The 14,478-nt window shown below is 44.5% G+C and overlaps 2 protein-coding genes across 2 annotated transcripts in view; one reads left to right on the plus strand and one right to left on the minus strand.

Moving 5' to 3' along the window:
• LOC143299635 (centrosomal protein of 41 kDa-like) overlaps positions 1 to 1,300 on the minus strand; it is a 40,583-nt gene extending 39,283 nt beyond the window's left edge. The window contains exons 1-2 of the mRNA XM_076612932.1: positions 1,230 to 1,300; positions 993 to 1,056 (exon numbers count right to left, since the gene is read on the minus strand). Of these exons, the coding sequence (XP_076469047.1) occupies positions 993 to 1,056; positions 1,230 to 1,268 (103 nt within the window). The 5' untranslated portion in view covers positions 1,269 to 1,300. The remainder of the gene's footprint in view (positions 1 to 992; positions 1,057 to 1,229) is intronic.
• A 3,908-nt stretch (positions 1,301 to 5,208) lies between these two features.
• LOC143299890 (transmembrane protein 168-like) lies at positions 5,209 to 14,161 on the plus strand. Its single transcript, XM_076613384.1, has 4 exons — positions 5,209 to 6,114; positions 7,961 to 8,271; positions 11,725 to 11,999; positions 13,599 to 14,161. The coding sequence occupies exons 1-4, from the start codon at positions 5,209 to 5,211 to the stop codon at positions 14,159 to 14,161; spliced, it is 2,055 nt and encodes a 684-aa protein (XP_076469499.1).
• The last annotated feature ends 317 nt before the right edge of the window (positions 14,162 to 14,478 follow it).

Consider the following 14,478-nt stretch of genomic DNA (forward strand, 5'->3'; position numbering starts at 1 on the left):
CTCTCTGTCATCTCTTTCTGTGATCAAGTTCACAATTTTCCAACAAATCCTGCATTCACAGAGAGAAATCTACTGTGACAAAAGAGTAATATAATACAATTCTCTTTACCAAACATGAACAGAAATATCACCTCAATTAAGGTGGCAAGAAAGGAACAAACACACCCAAACACACACACAAACTCTCACACACACTTACACACGCACTTGCACACACACACACACACACACACACACACACACACAGCACCCAAATAAAAAAAAGTCATGGGATAAACAATTAATGCACTTAACACAAGTTAACAGAGACAAAGATAGACAGACAGACACAGACACAGACATAAACTCTGCAGTGGAAGAAGAAATGAGAGAAAGAAGAAAAAAGACACAGACAAACAATCAATGCACTTAACACAAGTTAACAGAGAAGAAGACAACACACACACACACACACACACACACACACACACACACACACAATGAGACACAGAGCATGAGATACAGCATGAATAAATTATGATCAATGTGAATATCCACAGATACAGAAACAAACAGAAAAAAAGATTGTGTGTGTGTGCGCAGATGCACGCGTGTGCATGTGTGTGTGTGTGTGTGTGTGTGTGTGTGTGTGTGTGTGTGTGTGTGCAAATAAGGAAGTACCAGGCTGCATTGTACAAGCAGAATTGACACACTAAATCGAAAAAAGGACGGGGATTAGTGGGAGGGGGGATTTGGGGGTGAATTGGGGCGGAGGATGACTGAGACAGAGAAATATAGATATGAGAGATAAAGAAATGAAAAAGGGAGAACAATGACAGGTGTTACAAACTCTGAATGAACAATAACTATCGTTAATATCTGAATCAATGTAAAGCATGCTAATTACAACACGAAACACGATTCGTGAACACATCTCAGAGCTATATACACAGCACTGGCACCCGCTCTGTACAGAAATCGAAGAAGACACCGAGGGTCAATCAAGTCCTTACCTGTGTCAACAGTGGCCCGCACATGTTTGAACTTGGGGTTTTCAGGCACTTTCTTCGACAATGGCTGGAAGGAAAAGAAGAGTTACTCAAACTCAAAGCACATATTCGAATAACTTTATTCAGTCCGTTGCTTCTCTTCTGCTCACTCATTTTCCATAATCTTTCTTCTGTTCCAAAATGGATATTCTTCATCACCATGAATATAAACGAAGAATCAAATACAAAACCTCTACTTACATCAGGCCGTTTTGCCCGGGCGGAACTGACAGACGACATTTTTGAAGCTTGCTTGTAACCCAGCGTAACTGCCTTCTGCGCATGTCCTCTGAAAAATTAACTTCCCATATGAATTGTCTCCCCTGAACAACAATCGAAAGCATCTGAGAGTTGATGCCTCAACAATTCTGAAAACGTTCATGTTTGAAGATTTACTCTTCGAAACAGAACTGTTATCAGTGAATTGCTGGTCGTCAAATTTTTGATGACGAACAAAATAGTTAAAAGATGAAAATAAAATAACACTCGCTGGTACAAATATTGATTCCATGTACGTATGTTCATACATGGAATGTGTGTGTGTGTGTGTGTGTGTGTGTGTGTGTGTGTGTGTGTGTGGTGTGTGTGTGTGTGTGTGTGTGTGAGAGAGAGAGAGAGAGAAGAGAGAGAGAGAGAGGGGGGGGGGGAGGGAGTTTATATGTAAGGTGGGACTCGTGCGCTTTCCATGTAGATTCTATTGGCCTTTGTGTCTGCAAATTGTTACACTGATATGCGTTCTGCCATGTGTGTGTGTGAGGGGGGGAGGCAGTAGCCAGTAGTAGTAATAATAATAATGGATACTTATATAGCACGTTATCCAGAAATCTGCTCTAGGTGCTTTACAAAAACGCTTTTTGTTAACATAAAACATTACATCAATGTTACATACACACCGTCCAAAATGTGACTACACACACACACACACACACACACACACACACACATGCATACATAATTTTAACATACATGTGTATCTAACAGCTAACCTAACACATCAGTATGCACACACTGATAGCCTGGGGCAGGCACAAACTTACATAAACACACGCACACACAATACACATTCATAAACATTTATGTCGTTATGTACACCTACATGTGTATACACATGCACAGCTTGGAAAGGAAGTGGGCCTGCCACCACAATTGAACTTACTGCTGAGGGAAAAGGTGAGCCGAGTAATAGTAGCAGCAGTAGCAGTAGTTTTAGTGTTATAATCATAATCATTGGCGTACGAGATTCCATCTCGCTTCACCAGCCCAAAGACTAACATCGCTAAAGGGGTTGTTTTCTGATAGCGTGTGCGCCGGAGCATGGCGCGTCTCTTGTAATAGTCTCACGTGGTATGTTCTCAAATGGCTTGAAGACAGACAGGAGTTTCAGTAGTTTACAGGAAGTTATCTTTAGCCTATGGCCGAAACGTAAGTGAAATGTGCATGTCATGTGTAGCAACGGAGTTTGTTTGTGCTGGGACATCCGACACGATGATTCTGCCTTGGATCTTCATGTATGAAACGGGTCTTTCGATTCAGTTGTAGACATGCTTTATAACAGAGATTCTGTTGTAGACTATTTTTATGAATGAGATATGTTGTTCTGGTTGTTCAAAAACTGAATAAACTCAATAAATTTCTGGGTTATTCAATGAAAAAGTCAGTCTGAGTCACGAATGAATACACATATGTGTTCGCGATGATTCAGTCTCTCATCAATATAGGCGCACACAGACACAAACTAGTTATTACAGAGAACAGTTCCCATCATGCAGTTAGTATTTGAGATTTGGAGGGTGGGGTGGGGAGATCGTCTTTTAGCTTGCCTCGTTTACGTTTGACCAAAAAGGAAGATATTTTTCCACCTGCAGTTTGTATAAATTTCAGAAAGTGGAAAACCTCATTAACTTGCAGTTTGCATTTGATGCATAGAAAAAATAACATTAGCTTGTAGTTTCCGTTGATCTGTACAACTTTTTAAAAAAAATATATCATTGCTCAGTCAATGGTAAATGCCTTTGTAAAAGTTTAATTTGGGGTCGGGTGGGGTTGGAGGGGGGCAGTCCCCTACCCCCATGCAAAGATATATATATATATATATATATATATATATATATATATATATATACCTGTTTTGGTACGTGATGAAACCAAGGCACACTCAACTTCAACTTCTGGTTTATAAAATTATTAATGAAATCAACCCCTCTAGCCCCTCCCCCCAGATCCCCTCCCTCCACAATCTCTTATTTTAGCTCTGGTCACAGTAAAACCCATTCCACACATTCCGGAAAGTTCAGGCAGTATTTGATAAGAACTGATGTAATTAACAGTATATTGCTTTTCCCAAGATTTGTTGCAGTCTGCAACTCCTTACCAGCAATATCAGATGAGGCCCCTACTTTTGATTTTATTCCCATATAGGGGCAGCTGAAAGCATTGTCCTTCTGATGTTAGATATCCCAGGATTAATCGCTTGACTACTATACTGTGCTGCTGACAGTTATGCTTGTCAGTGAAGGGCTGTCACCTCACTGGGATTTAAGACAGAGAGCTTACAGGTCAGGATGTCAGTGAAGGGGCTGTCACCTCACTGGGATTAAAGACAGAGCTTACAGGTCAGGATGTCAGTGAAGGGGCTATCATCTCACTGGGATAAGACAGAACTTACAGGTCAGAATGTTAGTCACCTCTCTTTATTTGGGCTTTCTCCTCACAAGAGTGCATTACTATTGTTCGTCAGCAAAGTCCGTTTCATCATGGATAAGCTTGTACAGAAAAAGTAGTAGGTCTGTATTTCAAACTCAGGTTACAATGATCTCCTTTCACCAAGATTCAGCAGGCAAGGAGTTAAGGGGATGGCTGAAAGTGCTGGCCTTTTTCTGTTAGCTGTCCCAGGTTTCAGCATAGTATAGCCACTGAAATAGAGGGCTGTGTCACTTGGGGTTTAACTCCAGAGACCTCCATGGCAGCTGCACTGGGCTGGTTGGAGGTGGAGGTGTGAACCGGTTCAACTTTTTGTTTTCATCTTTTCTTTGTTTCAGTTTCTGTTTTACTCGTGTGCATATATGCCCACAGCACACCATGTCAGTCAATGTCAATGATGATAGCAAACAGCCAACCATTTGAAGAGACGACTTGAATTATGATGTGCACATATTTATAAATGTTTTTGATTAGTAGGCACTGTTGGGTCACAGAAACGTAAGTTCAGCCACTGGGAATGGGTATGTCTGCCAGCATCTTATGTTTTCTGTTTTTGAAACATCAACCAGTTTTAACATTTTGGAAAACATGTGTACTTGTTTTCTGTGTATTTATTTTTTGTTTTTTGTTGTTGTTTTTCCTCATATTCTGCCAAATATGGAATCAGTATTAATCATCTTATGTAGTGATATTCTAATTGTCGTTGCAGAATGATTGAACGTGAAGTAATGATATACATATTTATCTTCATCACAGGATGGCCAGGGTGGCAGATGTAGTGGAGCGCAGAAGATGCACGGCCCTGTAGTGTGAACACTTGCCTTTTTTTCTTTTTTTTTTCTTTTTTTTTTTTAATGGCAGACTACAAGTGAGGTCAGTGCAAAGATGATGAGAACAAACACTGACAGGACTTTGAGCGGATGAATCATTTTCTTTCTGCTCAAGTGTTCAGCAAGGTGATACATATATAGAGTCACAGAGAGAGGGAGAGAGAGTTACAGTTATAGACATAGGGGCGCCATCAAAGTGTTTACATGATACATATTTATAGTGGCACTGTCAAAGTGTGTAGCAAAGTTATACACACACATTGTGGTGAGACATATTTATAGTGGTGCTGTCAAAGTGTGCAATAAAGTGATACGTACACATAGTGGTAATAGATATTTTATAGTGGTTCTGTTAAAGTGTGCAGCAAAGAGATCGACTCACATCACGGTGATACATATTTATATTGGTGCTGTCAAAGTGTGCAGCAAAGTGATACAAACACATAGATACATAATATTTATAGTGGTGCTGTCAAAGTATGCAGCAAATTGATACACACACATAGCGGTGATACATATTTATACTATAGTGGCACTGTCAAAGTGTGCAGCAAAGTGATACACACACATAGCAGTGCAGTCCAATGTTGCCTTGCTTGAGGAAAGTCAGGTACGGGATTGTGCGTGTTCCAGCCCTAACCATGTCTCACATGAAGGACCTGCGCGCCCAGCTGACGGTGGAGAACATCCAGTATGTTCCAGACCTGGTTCTGCTGGTGGCCCTGGGTCTGGGTCTCTACACCCAGTGGTATGCCACTCAGGATGCCCTCCTGTCCTTCGTGGCCATCACTGCAATGTTTGTCTTCGCCATTTCCTGCGCCTTGCGCTTCTACTGCAACATGCACACGGCTGGCAGCGTCGTGTTTCATCTTTGGGTGGGGTGCCTCATCGGCATCTTGGCGTACAGTGACAACTCTTTAGTGGAGTTTGTGACCACCCAGGAAGTGATGGAAGCCATGTTCCTGACCAGTCTGGCACTGGGGGTGTTCTGGCACGTGCTGACCCGGCTCCTCAAGCTGACGGACCCCCACCCAGGCCTGCTGGGAACAGCAGCTGGGCTGGAGGGCGTGGGTCTGCTCATCGGCGGCATGATCACCGGCAGTGCCGCCTGGGTTCTGTCGCTCATGACACTGGCCTTCATGACACACGTCGCGGCCCTGCGGCTGAAGTCAGCGCCGGCCATCCTGTCACTTGCAGCGTTCATCGTCATCTCCGTCATGTGCATCTTCCCCGTGCTGTCGCTCCACCCGAACCCATACGCCCTGGTGTGCATTGCAGGGCGCCATACACTGCCGGCCGTCCTTGACCTCTACCTGCACAGCAGCTCCATGCTGGAGCGGTGGCACCGCGTAGTGTTCACACTGCCCCGCCTGGTGCGCTACGCGTCCCTGCTGGCGCTGCTGGGGCTGGACACGGTGCTGGGGGTGCTGGTGGGGCAGAGCACCACGCAGCACAAGGAGTGGTTCGTCGTCTTCCCTCTCTTCCTGGTGGTGGCCGCCGTCTGGCTCCTGCTGCACCTGGCCTTCTTTGCCGCCTGCTGGCAGCTCATGGGAAAGGTGAGTCAGGTCTTCAGGTGTGGTTGTGGTTCTGTGCAGTACGGAAGGCAGGCGTCTTGGTTTTGATTCAGTAAGTGTCTGGGTTGTTGTTGTTGTTTTTGTGCAAAATGCTTGGTTTGGTTTTGTATAACGGGCAAATGTCTTGGTTTTACTTTTAGTTTGGTTAGAAGACAAGTAAAGTGGTGGTGGGAGTGTGTGTGTGTGTGAGGGGGGGGGGGGATAGCCAAGGGCAAGTGTCTTGGTTTAGTTTGGTTAAAAAGGCAAGTTAAGTGTCTGGGTTTTTTGGTGCAAAAAATTTGGTTTTGCTTTGTATATAGGGCAAGTGTCTTGGTTTTAGTTTTGTTAGGTTTCTAGGTTTTGATTTGGTTAGAAGACAAGTTAAGTGTCTGTGTTTTTTTTTGTGCAAAAAGTTTTGTTTTGTTTTGTATATATAATATATATGATATAGCAAGTGCCTTGGTTTTAGTTTGGTTGGAAGGCGAGTGTCTAGGCTTTATTTTGTTTAGAAGGCAAATGTTTAGATTTTATTTTTCCATAGAGAACAATGTTGAATCTAAAACAAGGGCATGCACGCACATTCGCATCTTTAAAGCACCCAGACACACACACACACACAATTTGAGCTCAAGCACGCCTGCGCATGCACAACACATGCACACACAGATTCTATACACACCCACCCGCACGCATGAATATAGATGATTATATACATGTACATGATACTTGAATTAAGGTGCACACATTGAGAACAAATACTTACAGTGATGGGACACTGTGGCAGAACTGGTCAGCCGATTAACCAAATCCAGTGTTCACCAGTGATGAAGGTCCAAGGCATGGTATGGTGTCCTTGGGAAGGGTACCATACTCTGATTTTTCCCACTCCACCAGGGTGTGAACGGGTACCTGACTTTGGATGGGGAAGGTTAAAACAGTGAGAGGAGAGGATTTGGCCCCACCTTCCTATGCCGAGCCCTAGACACAGTGGATATGGATTCTCTGCCCCTATTATGGCTGCCAAATGTTATTGGACCTTTAATCATTCAGCCCTGCACACGTGCATTGCTCTGGCATCGGCATTTATCCCGTCTTTTGTGTTTGTATTACTCTTTGTGCCACAACAGATTTCTCTGTGTGAAATTCGGGCTGCTCTCCCCAGGGAGAGTGAGTCGCTACTTGACAGCGCCACCCATTTTTTTTGTATTTTTTTCTGCCTGCAATTTTATTTGTTTTCCTATCGAAGTGGAATTTTTCTACAGAATTTTGCTGGGGACAACCCTTTTGTTGCCGTGGGTCCCTTTTACGTGAGCTAAATGCATGCTGCACATGGGTCCTTGGTTTATTGTTTCATCTGAATGACTAGCGTCCAGACCACCACTCAAGGTCTAGTGGAGGGGGGAGAAAATACTGAGGATTGCCAGTATGATTCAAACCAGTGCGCTCAGATTCTCTTGCTTCCAAGGTGGACATGTTACCTCTAGTCTAGGCCAACACTTCACGCTTGGTTTTCCTAATCCTACATATCTTCATAAACTGCAAAGAAAGGGATCTAACCTACACCAAATCCGGATGTGTCCACACATATTCTGGATGATAAATGGTATATTTTCTGCATTTATTCGTCATCTACACGGCATGAAAGCCTGCTGAGGCTGTGAACTCCCCAGTGTTAAAAATGGGTTTACCTTTTCTTTTCTTTTTCCCTAACAGTGACACAATTTAAGTAACAACAAACATGACTAATCACCCTTCAAAACGTGCAAGTATGTCACTGACTGATTGCAGGTGACAATAACAACAACACCCTTCAAAATTCACACGTATGTATGTGCATTGACTGACACAGGTGACGCAGTGCAATGCAGCCCACGCCAGTCTGGGGCCGGGGGAGCCCCCCCATAGCTACCCCCGTATCATGGCCGCCCGGGGATTGCGGCACTTTGGGCTGGTGACCCGCCGGCTCATCTGCCTGAGTCTGACGGCCACCCTGGCCCTGCTGGCCCTGGGCTGGGAGACTCGAACCCCCTACAGCCTGACGCTCATGTTCACCGTGCTGCCTCTCGAGGCTGCCACCCTCAGCCTTTTCTGGGAGTTGGGGGACCGCCTGGGGGGCACCTGCACCGCCTACGCCATGATCTCCCCTGTCACCGCTCTGAGGTGGGTGCACGCAATCCCAGGTGTGGTGAGTATAGATTTTGATAGATATATAAGATATATGTGGACTATCTTCTTCACTTTCATTGCTCTGAGGTGGTTGCAAGCTTAGGTGTGGTGAGTATACATGTTGTATAGGCTCCCCTCCACACACAACACGTCAACAACTCACACTGAAAATAGAAACAAGCATACACCTGCACTGTCGCAGGCATCTGGAGATCAGTTGAAGGCAGTTTTAAACAGACGAGTCTTGAGGTTGGTTTTGAAGCTGGAAATGGACTTTGAGCGTCTTACTTCACACGGCAAGGAGTTCCACAGGATGGGGGCAGTGAATACAAAGGATTTTTTACCAAAGGACTTAGTCGTGACATTCATATAGTAATGATATACGCTATCTTACCTGTCACTGATCTCAGGTGGGTGCAAGCTTTGGTGTGGTGAGTATGTGTATGGAGTATATACATGAGTATACTGAAGGCAGCTGTCTGGTGGCGCTACCCAGGTAGGCAGCCTGTTGTGCAGATGTCGCTGTGTTGGTAAAGCGTTTTGCACTTTGGTCTCCGACTGAAGGTAGGCGCTATGTAAGCTTGTACCAAAGATAATGTGTGTGTGTGTGTGTGTGTGTGTGTGTGTGTGTGTGTGTGTGCCTGTACTTGTTATTTTGTGTGGTGTATATTGTACTTTTATGCAAGTATGTTCACACACCGATACTCAAACACACAGACACACACACAGACACACACAGACACACACAGACACACAGACACACACACACACACACACACACACACAAACTCACACACATGTATACTGTACCAATTTTTTTTTTTTTTTTTTTTGAATTAGTGAATACCACAAGCTCCCAGACTGAAAGCTTCAGTATGTGATAGTACTATCATTTGCAGTGTTTGTGTACTGGTTTGTTTTTGTTTATTTGTGGGGGCAGGGGGGGTGAAAAGAGAGAGTGTGTGTGTGTGTGTGTGTGTGTTTCAGTATTGTTTTGTTTTGTTTTGCTTTTTTTTTTTTTTTTTTTTTTTGCTGGTGATGTGTGAGTGGGGGATGAGGTGGGGTGCGGAATCAGGTTGTATTTTTGAGAAGAGGGTAAGCTTCCTCATTTTATATATGTATATATATAACACAGATAGATAGATCAGTAGATAGATAGATAAATATTATACAGATAGATAGATCATAATAGATAGATAGATAGAGAATACAGAATACTTTATTATCTCAACAAGAGAAATTCATTCATTTTTGTGGTGTAAAACTCCCACTCTAATGCAGATGGATATATAACACACACATATATATATATATATATATGTGTGTGTGTGTGTTAGGGGACAACAACGATACCTATCTGAAGCCTATCTATATCGGTATTTACATTATATATATATATATATATATATATATATATATATATATATATATATATATATATCAGTCAACAACGCTATGTCAGGAGACAGCAGTGGCTGAGGCAACAGCTGGTGAACAGGAAAATCAATGTGCCCAGCGGTTCAAGGGAGGTAAAAAAGCAATCTTCTTTTCAAAACGTCCACAGACGCTTTTCTTTGCCGCTGACGCGTGAACAACCACCCTCCACCCTGACCCGACCTTACCACTCCAGAACACTTGGAGCCAACAGATGTTTCATGAATATTGGAGAATAAGTGTGTGTGTTGTGTATGGATTTTAGACAGATTATTTTTATAGTGTGTGTGCATATATATATATATATATATATTTTTTTTTTTTATATAGATAGAGATGTATAGATATATATTATGAATCAAGGAGGGGAAAAGTGTGGGGCCTTTTTTTTAAAGGGGGTGTGGGGGGTGGGAGAGGGGAATCCAGTGACTAGAGAATGATTGCTTCCAGTTTCTTTGCCTGTATACATAAGTATATCCACATATTCTTGTGATTGTACGCAATAGAGATGTCAGGATTTGACTGTTGTTCATTAATGTAGCGTGTGCACATGCTTTTGTAAACATGTATACAGTTTGTGTGCATGCAATAAAGAATGTGAAGATATGATTATTGTTGGTTAATCTAAAGTGCGTGTGTGTTTTAATGGGCGTGTGTGCACACATTCTTATTTAACACAACAAAAATGCCTCCCAGAAATGACTGTCATTTATTGAAAATCTGATTCATTTCCCCTTTGCTCAGCATCACTTTCCTCTCCTTCCCCAGTCCAGACGATGGTGCCACCTTCCTGTCAGTAGCAGTGGTTCAGAAGGTGTTTTTAATGTATATATGGAGATTTTCATGCACCCTGTATATAAAACAAGTTGATTCTTGCCTTCGTTCCTTTAGTTAAAAAAAAAAAAATGTTGTTGTTGTGGTTGTTTTGTGTATTTATTTATTTGATGACTTATCCATATATTTGTTTATGTGTCTTTTTTTAATTTTTTTTTTCCACAAGGCCTGACTAAGCTCATTTGGGTTACACTACTGTAGTGTAGCATATATGGAGTTGTCCAAACGCTGGTGGCCTTAGTGGTCGGCGAGGCTCTAAGCACCAAAATGTGATTTTATGTGTCTGAACGCTGTGATGCTTCCTTGAGTAACTAAACTGAACTGAAGTGAACTGAACTGAACCTCCTCCCCCAGCCCAGACGATAGTGCCACCTTGATGTCGGCAGCAGCAGTTCAGGAGATGATGTTACAACCTATATACGGAGATTTTCATGCACCCTATATATATATATATATATATATATATATATATATATATATATCAAGTTGATTCTTTCCTTCTTTCATTTACTTTTTATTTATTAATTTCTTTCTTAATTTATTTATTCATTCATTTTGATGTGTTATCCATTTATTTGTTTGTGTATCTTTTTTCTTTTCTTTTTTTTTCCCCTCAAGGCCTGACTAAGCGCATTGGGTTACACTGCTGGTCAGGCATCTGCTTAGCAGATGTGATGTAGCATATAATATGGATTTGTGTGAACGCTATGATGCCTCCTTGAGCAAATCAACTGAACTGAACTGAACTGAACCTCCTCCCCCAGCCCAGACAATAGTGCCACCTTGATGTCGGCAGCAGCAGTTCAGGAGATGATGTTACAACCTTTATATGGAGATTTTCATGCCCCCTATATATCAAGCTTAGCCATTTGTGGACTGCGATTCTCAAACTAGAAGGCAAGATTGCACTGGCTCTTAGTGCTCTTAGTGCTGCAGCCTTGGGGGCTAGTTGGCCTTTGGGAACCATCCCAACGCCGGCTGTCCTGAAACCTTGTTGGCCGAGAGAGTGGTGATGTAACTTGGGCAAGGTATTCTCCACTATCATCAAACTCTAGCCCAGATAGTTGGGACAGCAGTTGCCTCCTCTGCTGTTCTGATGGTCATAGTCAGAGAAGACTGACTATCATACATACATATATATATATATCAAGTTGATTCTTTCTTTCCTTCCTCCCCCAGGCCAGACGATGGCGCCACCTTGATGTCGGCGGCGGCGGTGCAGGAGATGACGTCGCGGGCCATGTCGACGCTGGCCCAGGTGCAGCACTTCTTCGCCTTCCACATGCTGGCCAACTTCGGCTGCGACCTCTCCACCTCTGGCCACAACCAGGAGTCGGTGCACAGCAAGCTGTCCTCCTTCTTTGCGCAGAGGACGGGCGAGGGGCCCCGCTACGACACCTACCTCCTCTACTACAGCGGGGACGTCTTTGAGAACGGCGACTGGGCGTTTGCTGGTATGTTGTGTTTGGTGGAGTGTGGTTGGGGTTTGGTGTGTGTGTGGGGGGGAAGGGAGAGGGCGGGGGGTGTGGGGGGGTGTCTGTGTGTTTGGTTTATTTATGGGTGGGTCGGTGAGTGTTTCTTTGTGTTTGTGTGGGTTTTTTATGTGTGTGTACTACAGTGGAGACATCTTGGAGAATGGCGACTGGGCTTTTGCTGGTATGTTGTCTGGTGGGGTTGGGGTTGGGAGGGTTGGGGTAGGGTGTTTGGTTTGTGTGGGTTGGTGGGTGGGTGTTCCTGTGTTTCGGTATGTTTATGTGGGGGTGGGGTTTTTTTTGTGTGTGTGTGTGTGTCTTTTGAGGAGAGGGTGTCATCCATACTGTTTATACAACATTCGTCATCACTGTAGTCCTTCTTTGTGTAAAGCGCCAGATGTTACACTTTTTTTCTAAAGCACATCCATTCCTTATATATTACCATTGCTAATAATGTGTCTTGTTTTATCTTTACAAATTTCTACTTTAGTCCTTCTTTGTGGGGAGAGATGGATGTAAAAGAAAAGCAGATATGTTGCTTATCTGTTACACTCTTTTAACTCTCTTCATACGAATGGCGAAAGAGACGACGTTAACAGCGTTTCACCCCTATTACCACCATCAAAATATTACAAGCGGAAGGCTCTTATACTGAAGAATGTTGACAAAGAATACCACAATTCTGGCGACGGAAGCTAAAGGTTGGGTCATTCAGACACCCACTGGACATCCGAGGGGTCTGTGTAGAGGAGAGAAGAGAGGACTGGCCGTACTGAGTGAGTTAATAACGTGTCTTGTCTTAACTCAGTCTCTCCCACAGCTACATGACGGCTACAGCTTCCCTCGGCCAGCACTACATGGGACCCCTGCAGAAAAAAAGAGGGTGGTGCATGAAAACAGTGAAAATCAGTGGAGAATTGTGGATTTAACCAGTTGAACAAAGCTTTGTGTTGGTGGTGCACGAAAACAGTGAAAATCAGTGGAGAATTGTGGATTTAACCAGTTGAACAAAGCTTTGTGTTGGTGGTGCACGAAAACAGTGAAAATCAGTGGAGAATTGTGGATTTAACCAGTTGAACAAAGCTTTGTGTTGGTGGTGCACGAAAACAGTGAAAATCAGTGGAGAATTGTGGATTTAACCAGTTGAACAAAGCTTTGTGTTGGTGGTGCATGAAAACATTGAAAATCAGTGGAGAATTGTGGATTTAACCAGTTGAACAAAGCTTTGTGTTCATGCTTCCGGAATCTGTAAACGGTTCAGTTTAGAATGCCAGCTGTACAAAGCAAGAATGAATGAAATTAGAACAGTGTGTTGGTACAAGAAAACTCGTGCCTGTTCCACAGAGGGAAGAAATTATGGTATGAGTTAACTCGTACCTGGAGTAGAATGAGTTAGCACGTTTCTTCCTCACTGTAGTCACTCTTTGTGGGAAGAACCAGATGTCAAACAAAAAAAATACACAAAAAAACAAACCAACAAAAAGAAGCACAAAAAAGCAGCTTAATTACTCTTGTTGATAACGTGTCGTGTTGTCTCACCTTGTGGAAGCATTTTTGTGTTTGTGTTTTTTTTTCCCCCAGACAACAAGCGGCTGACCCTGGACACGCTGCTGGAGTGGTGGGAGGTGCAGAACGCAGGTTCGGGGGCCCGCCTCATCCTGGTCCTGGACGCCTCACACGCCTACGTGTGGGCCCAGGCGGCACGGCGCCTGTCGGACGTCTTCCTGGCCGTGCAGACCTGCCGCTACATCCGCCGCCCGGAGGCCGAGTCAGGGGGTGGGGAGGAGGGAAGGGTGGTGGGTGTCGGTGCGTTCACACAGGCCTTCACGCAGTTCAACACGGGCCAGGAGGTCAGCCTGGACTGGAGCGGCAAGCGGCGCCCCCTGCGGGCGGTGTACGCGGCCTCGCGGGGCTGGCCCGACTTCACCTTCCACCGGCCCACGCGCGAGGACTTCCGGCAGTACTGGGACGGGAACTTCCCCCGCGTGACGCGGCCCCTGCTGAGGGCGCTCAACGTCCCTGGGGTCGGCTCCCTCTTCTGCTGCTGCTCCTGCTTCGGACGCTGGCTGCGCCGCATGCAGATGGCCTGCCTCCCGCCCAGAGAGGTGGACACCGGCCATGGCTTCAAGCTGGTCAAGACGTGAGCTGTGGGGGAGGGGGAATGGGGTGGGGGGTAGGGGAGGGTGGGGGTTGGACAAAGGTGGGGGTTGTACTTTGCATTTCGGATCAATCCGTGAGGATTTGAATGTTTTTTTGCACCACTGGAGTGATGTTTTTTTAACCAGGTGGACCAGACGTTTTAAGCTGGTCAAGACATGTGCTGTGGAGGGGGGCATGGGAGGGTGTGTGGGGGTGGTGGTGGGGGGGGGGGTCATGCTTGGCATTTCAGATCGATCGGTGAGGGTGTGGATTTTTTTTTACACCACTGGAGTGGTGGTCTACCAGTGTGAACCAGACGTTT

Source organism: Babylonia areolata, chromosome 25 (genome assembly GCF_041734735.1).
Source record: "Babylonia areolata isolate BAREFJ2019XMU chromosome 25, ASM4173473v1, whole genome shotgun sequence".
NCBI lineage: Eukaryota > Metazoa > Mollusca > Gastropoda > Neogastropoda > Buccinidae > Babylonia > Babylonia areolata.

Excerpts from the sequence above, each read along its gene's own strand:
- LOC143299890 (XM_076613384.1), top strand. The coding sequence starts at position 5,209 with ATGAAGGACCTGCGCGCCCAGCTGACGGTGGAGAACATCCAGTATGTT. Across the intron at positions 6,115-7,960 it reads GCTGGCAGCTCATGGGAAAG|GTGACGCAGTGCAATGCAGC; the intron begins GTGAGTCAGGTC and ends TGACTGACACAG. Across the intron at positions 12,000-13,598 it reads CGGCGACTGGGCGTTTGCTG|ACAACAAGCGGCTGACCCTG; the intron begins GTATGTTGTGTT and ends TTTTTCCCCCAG.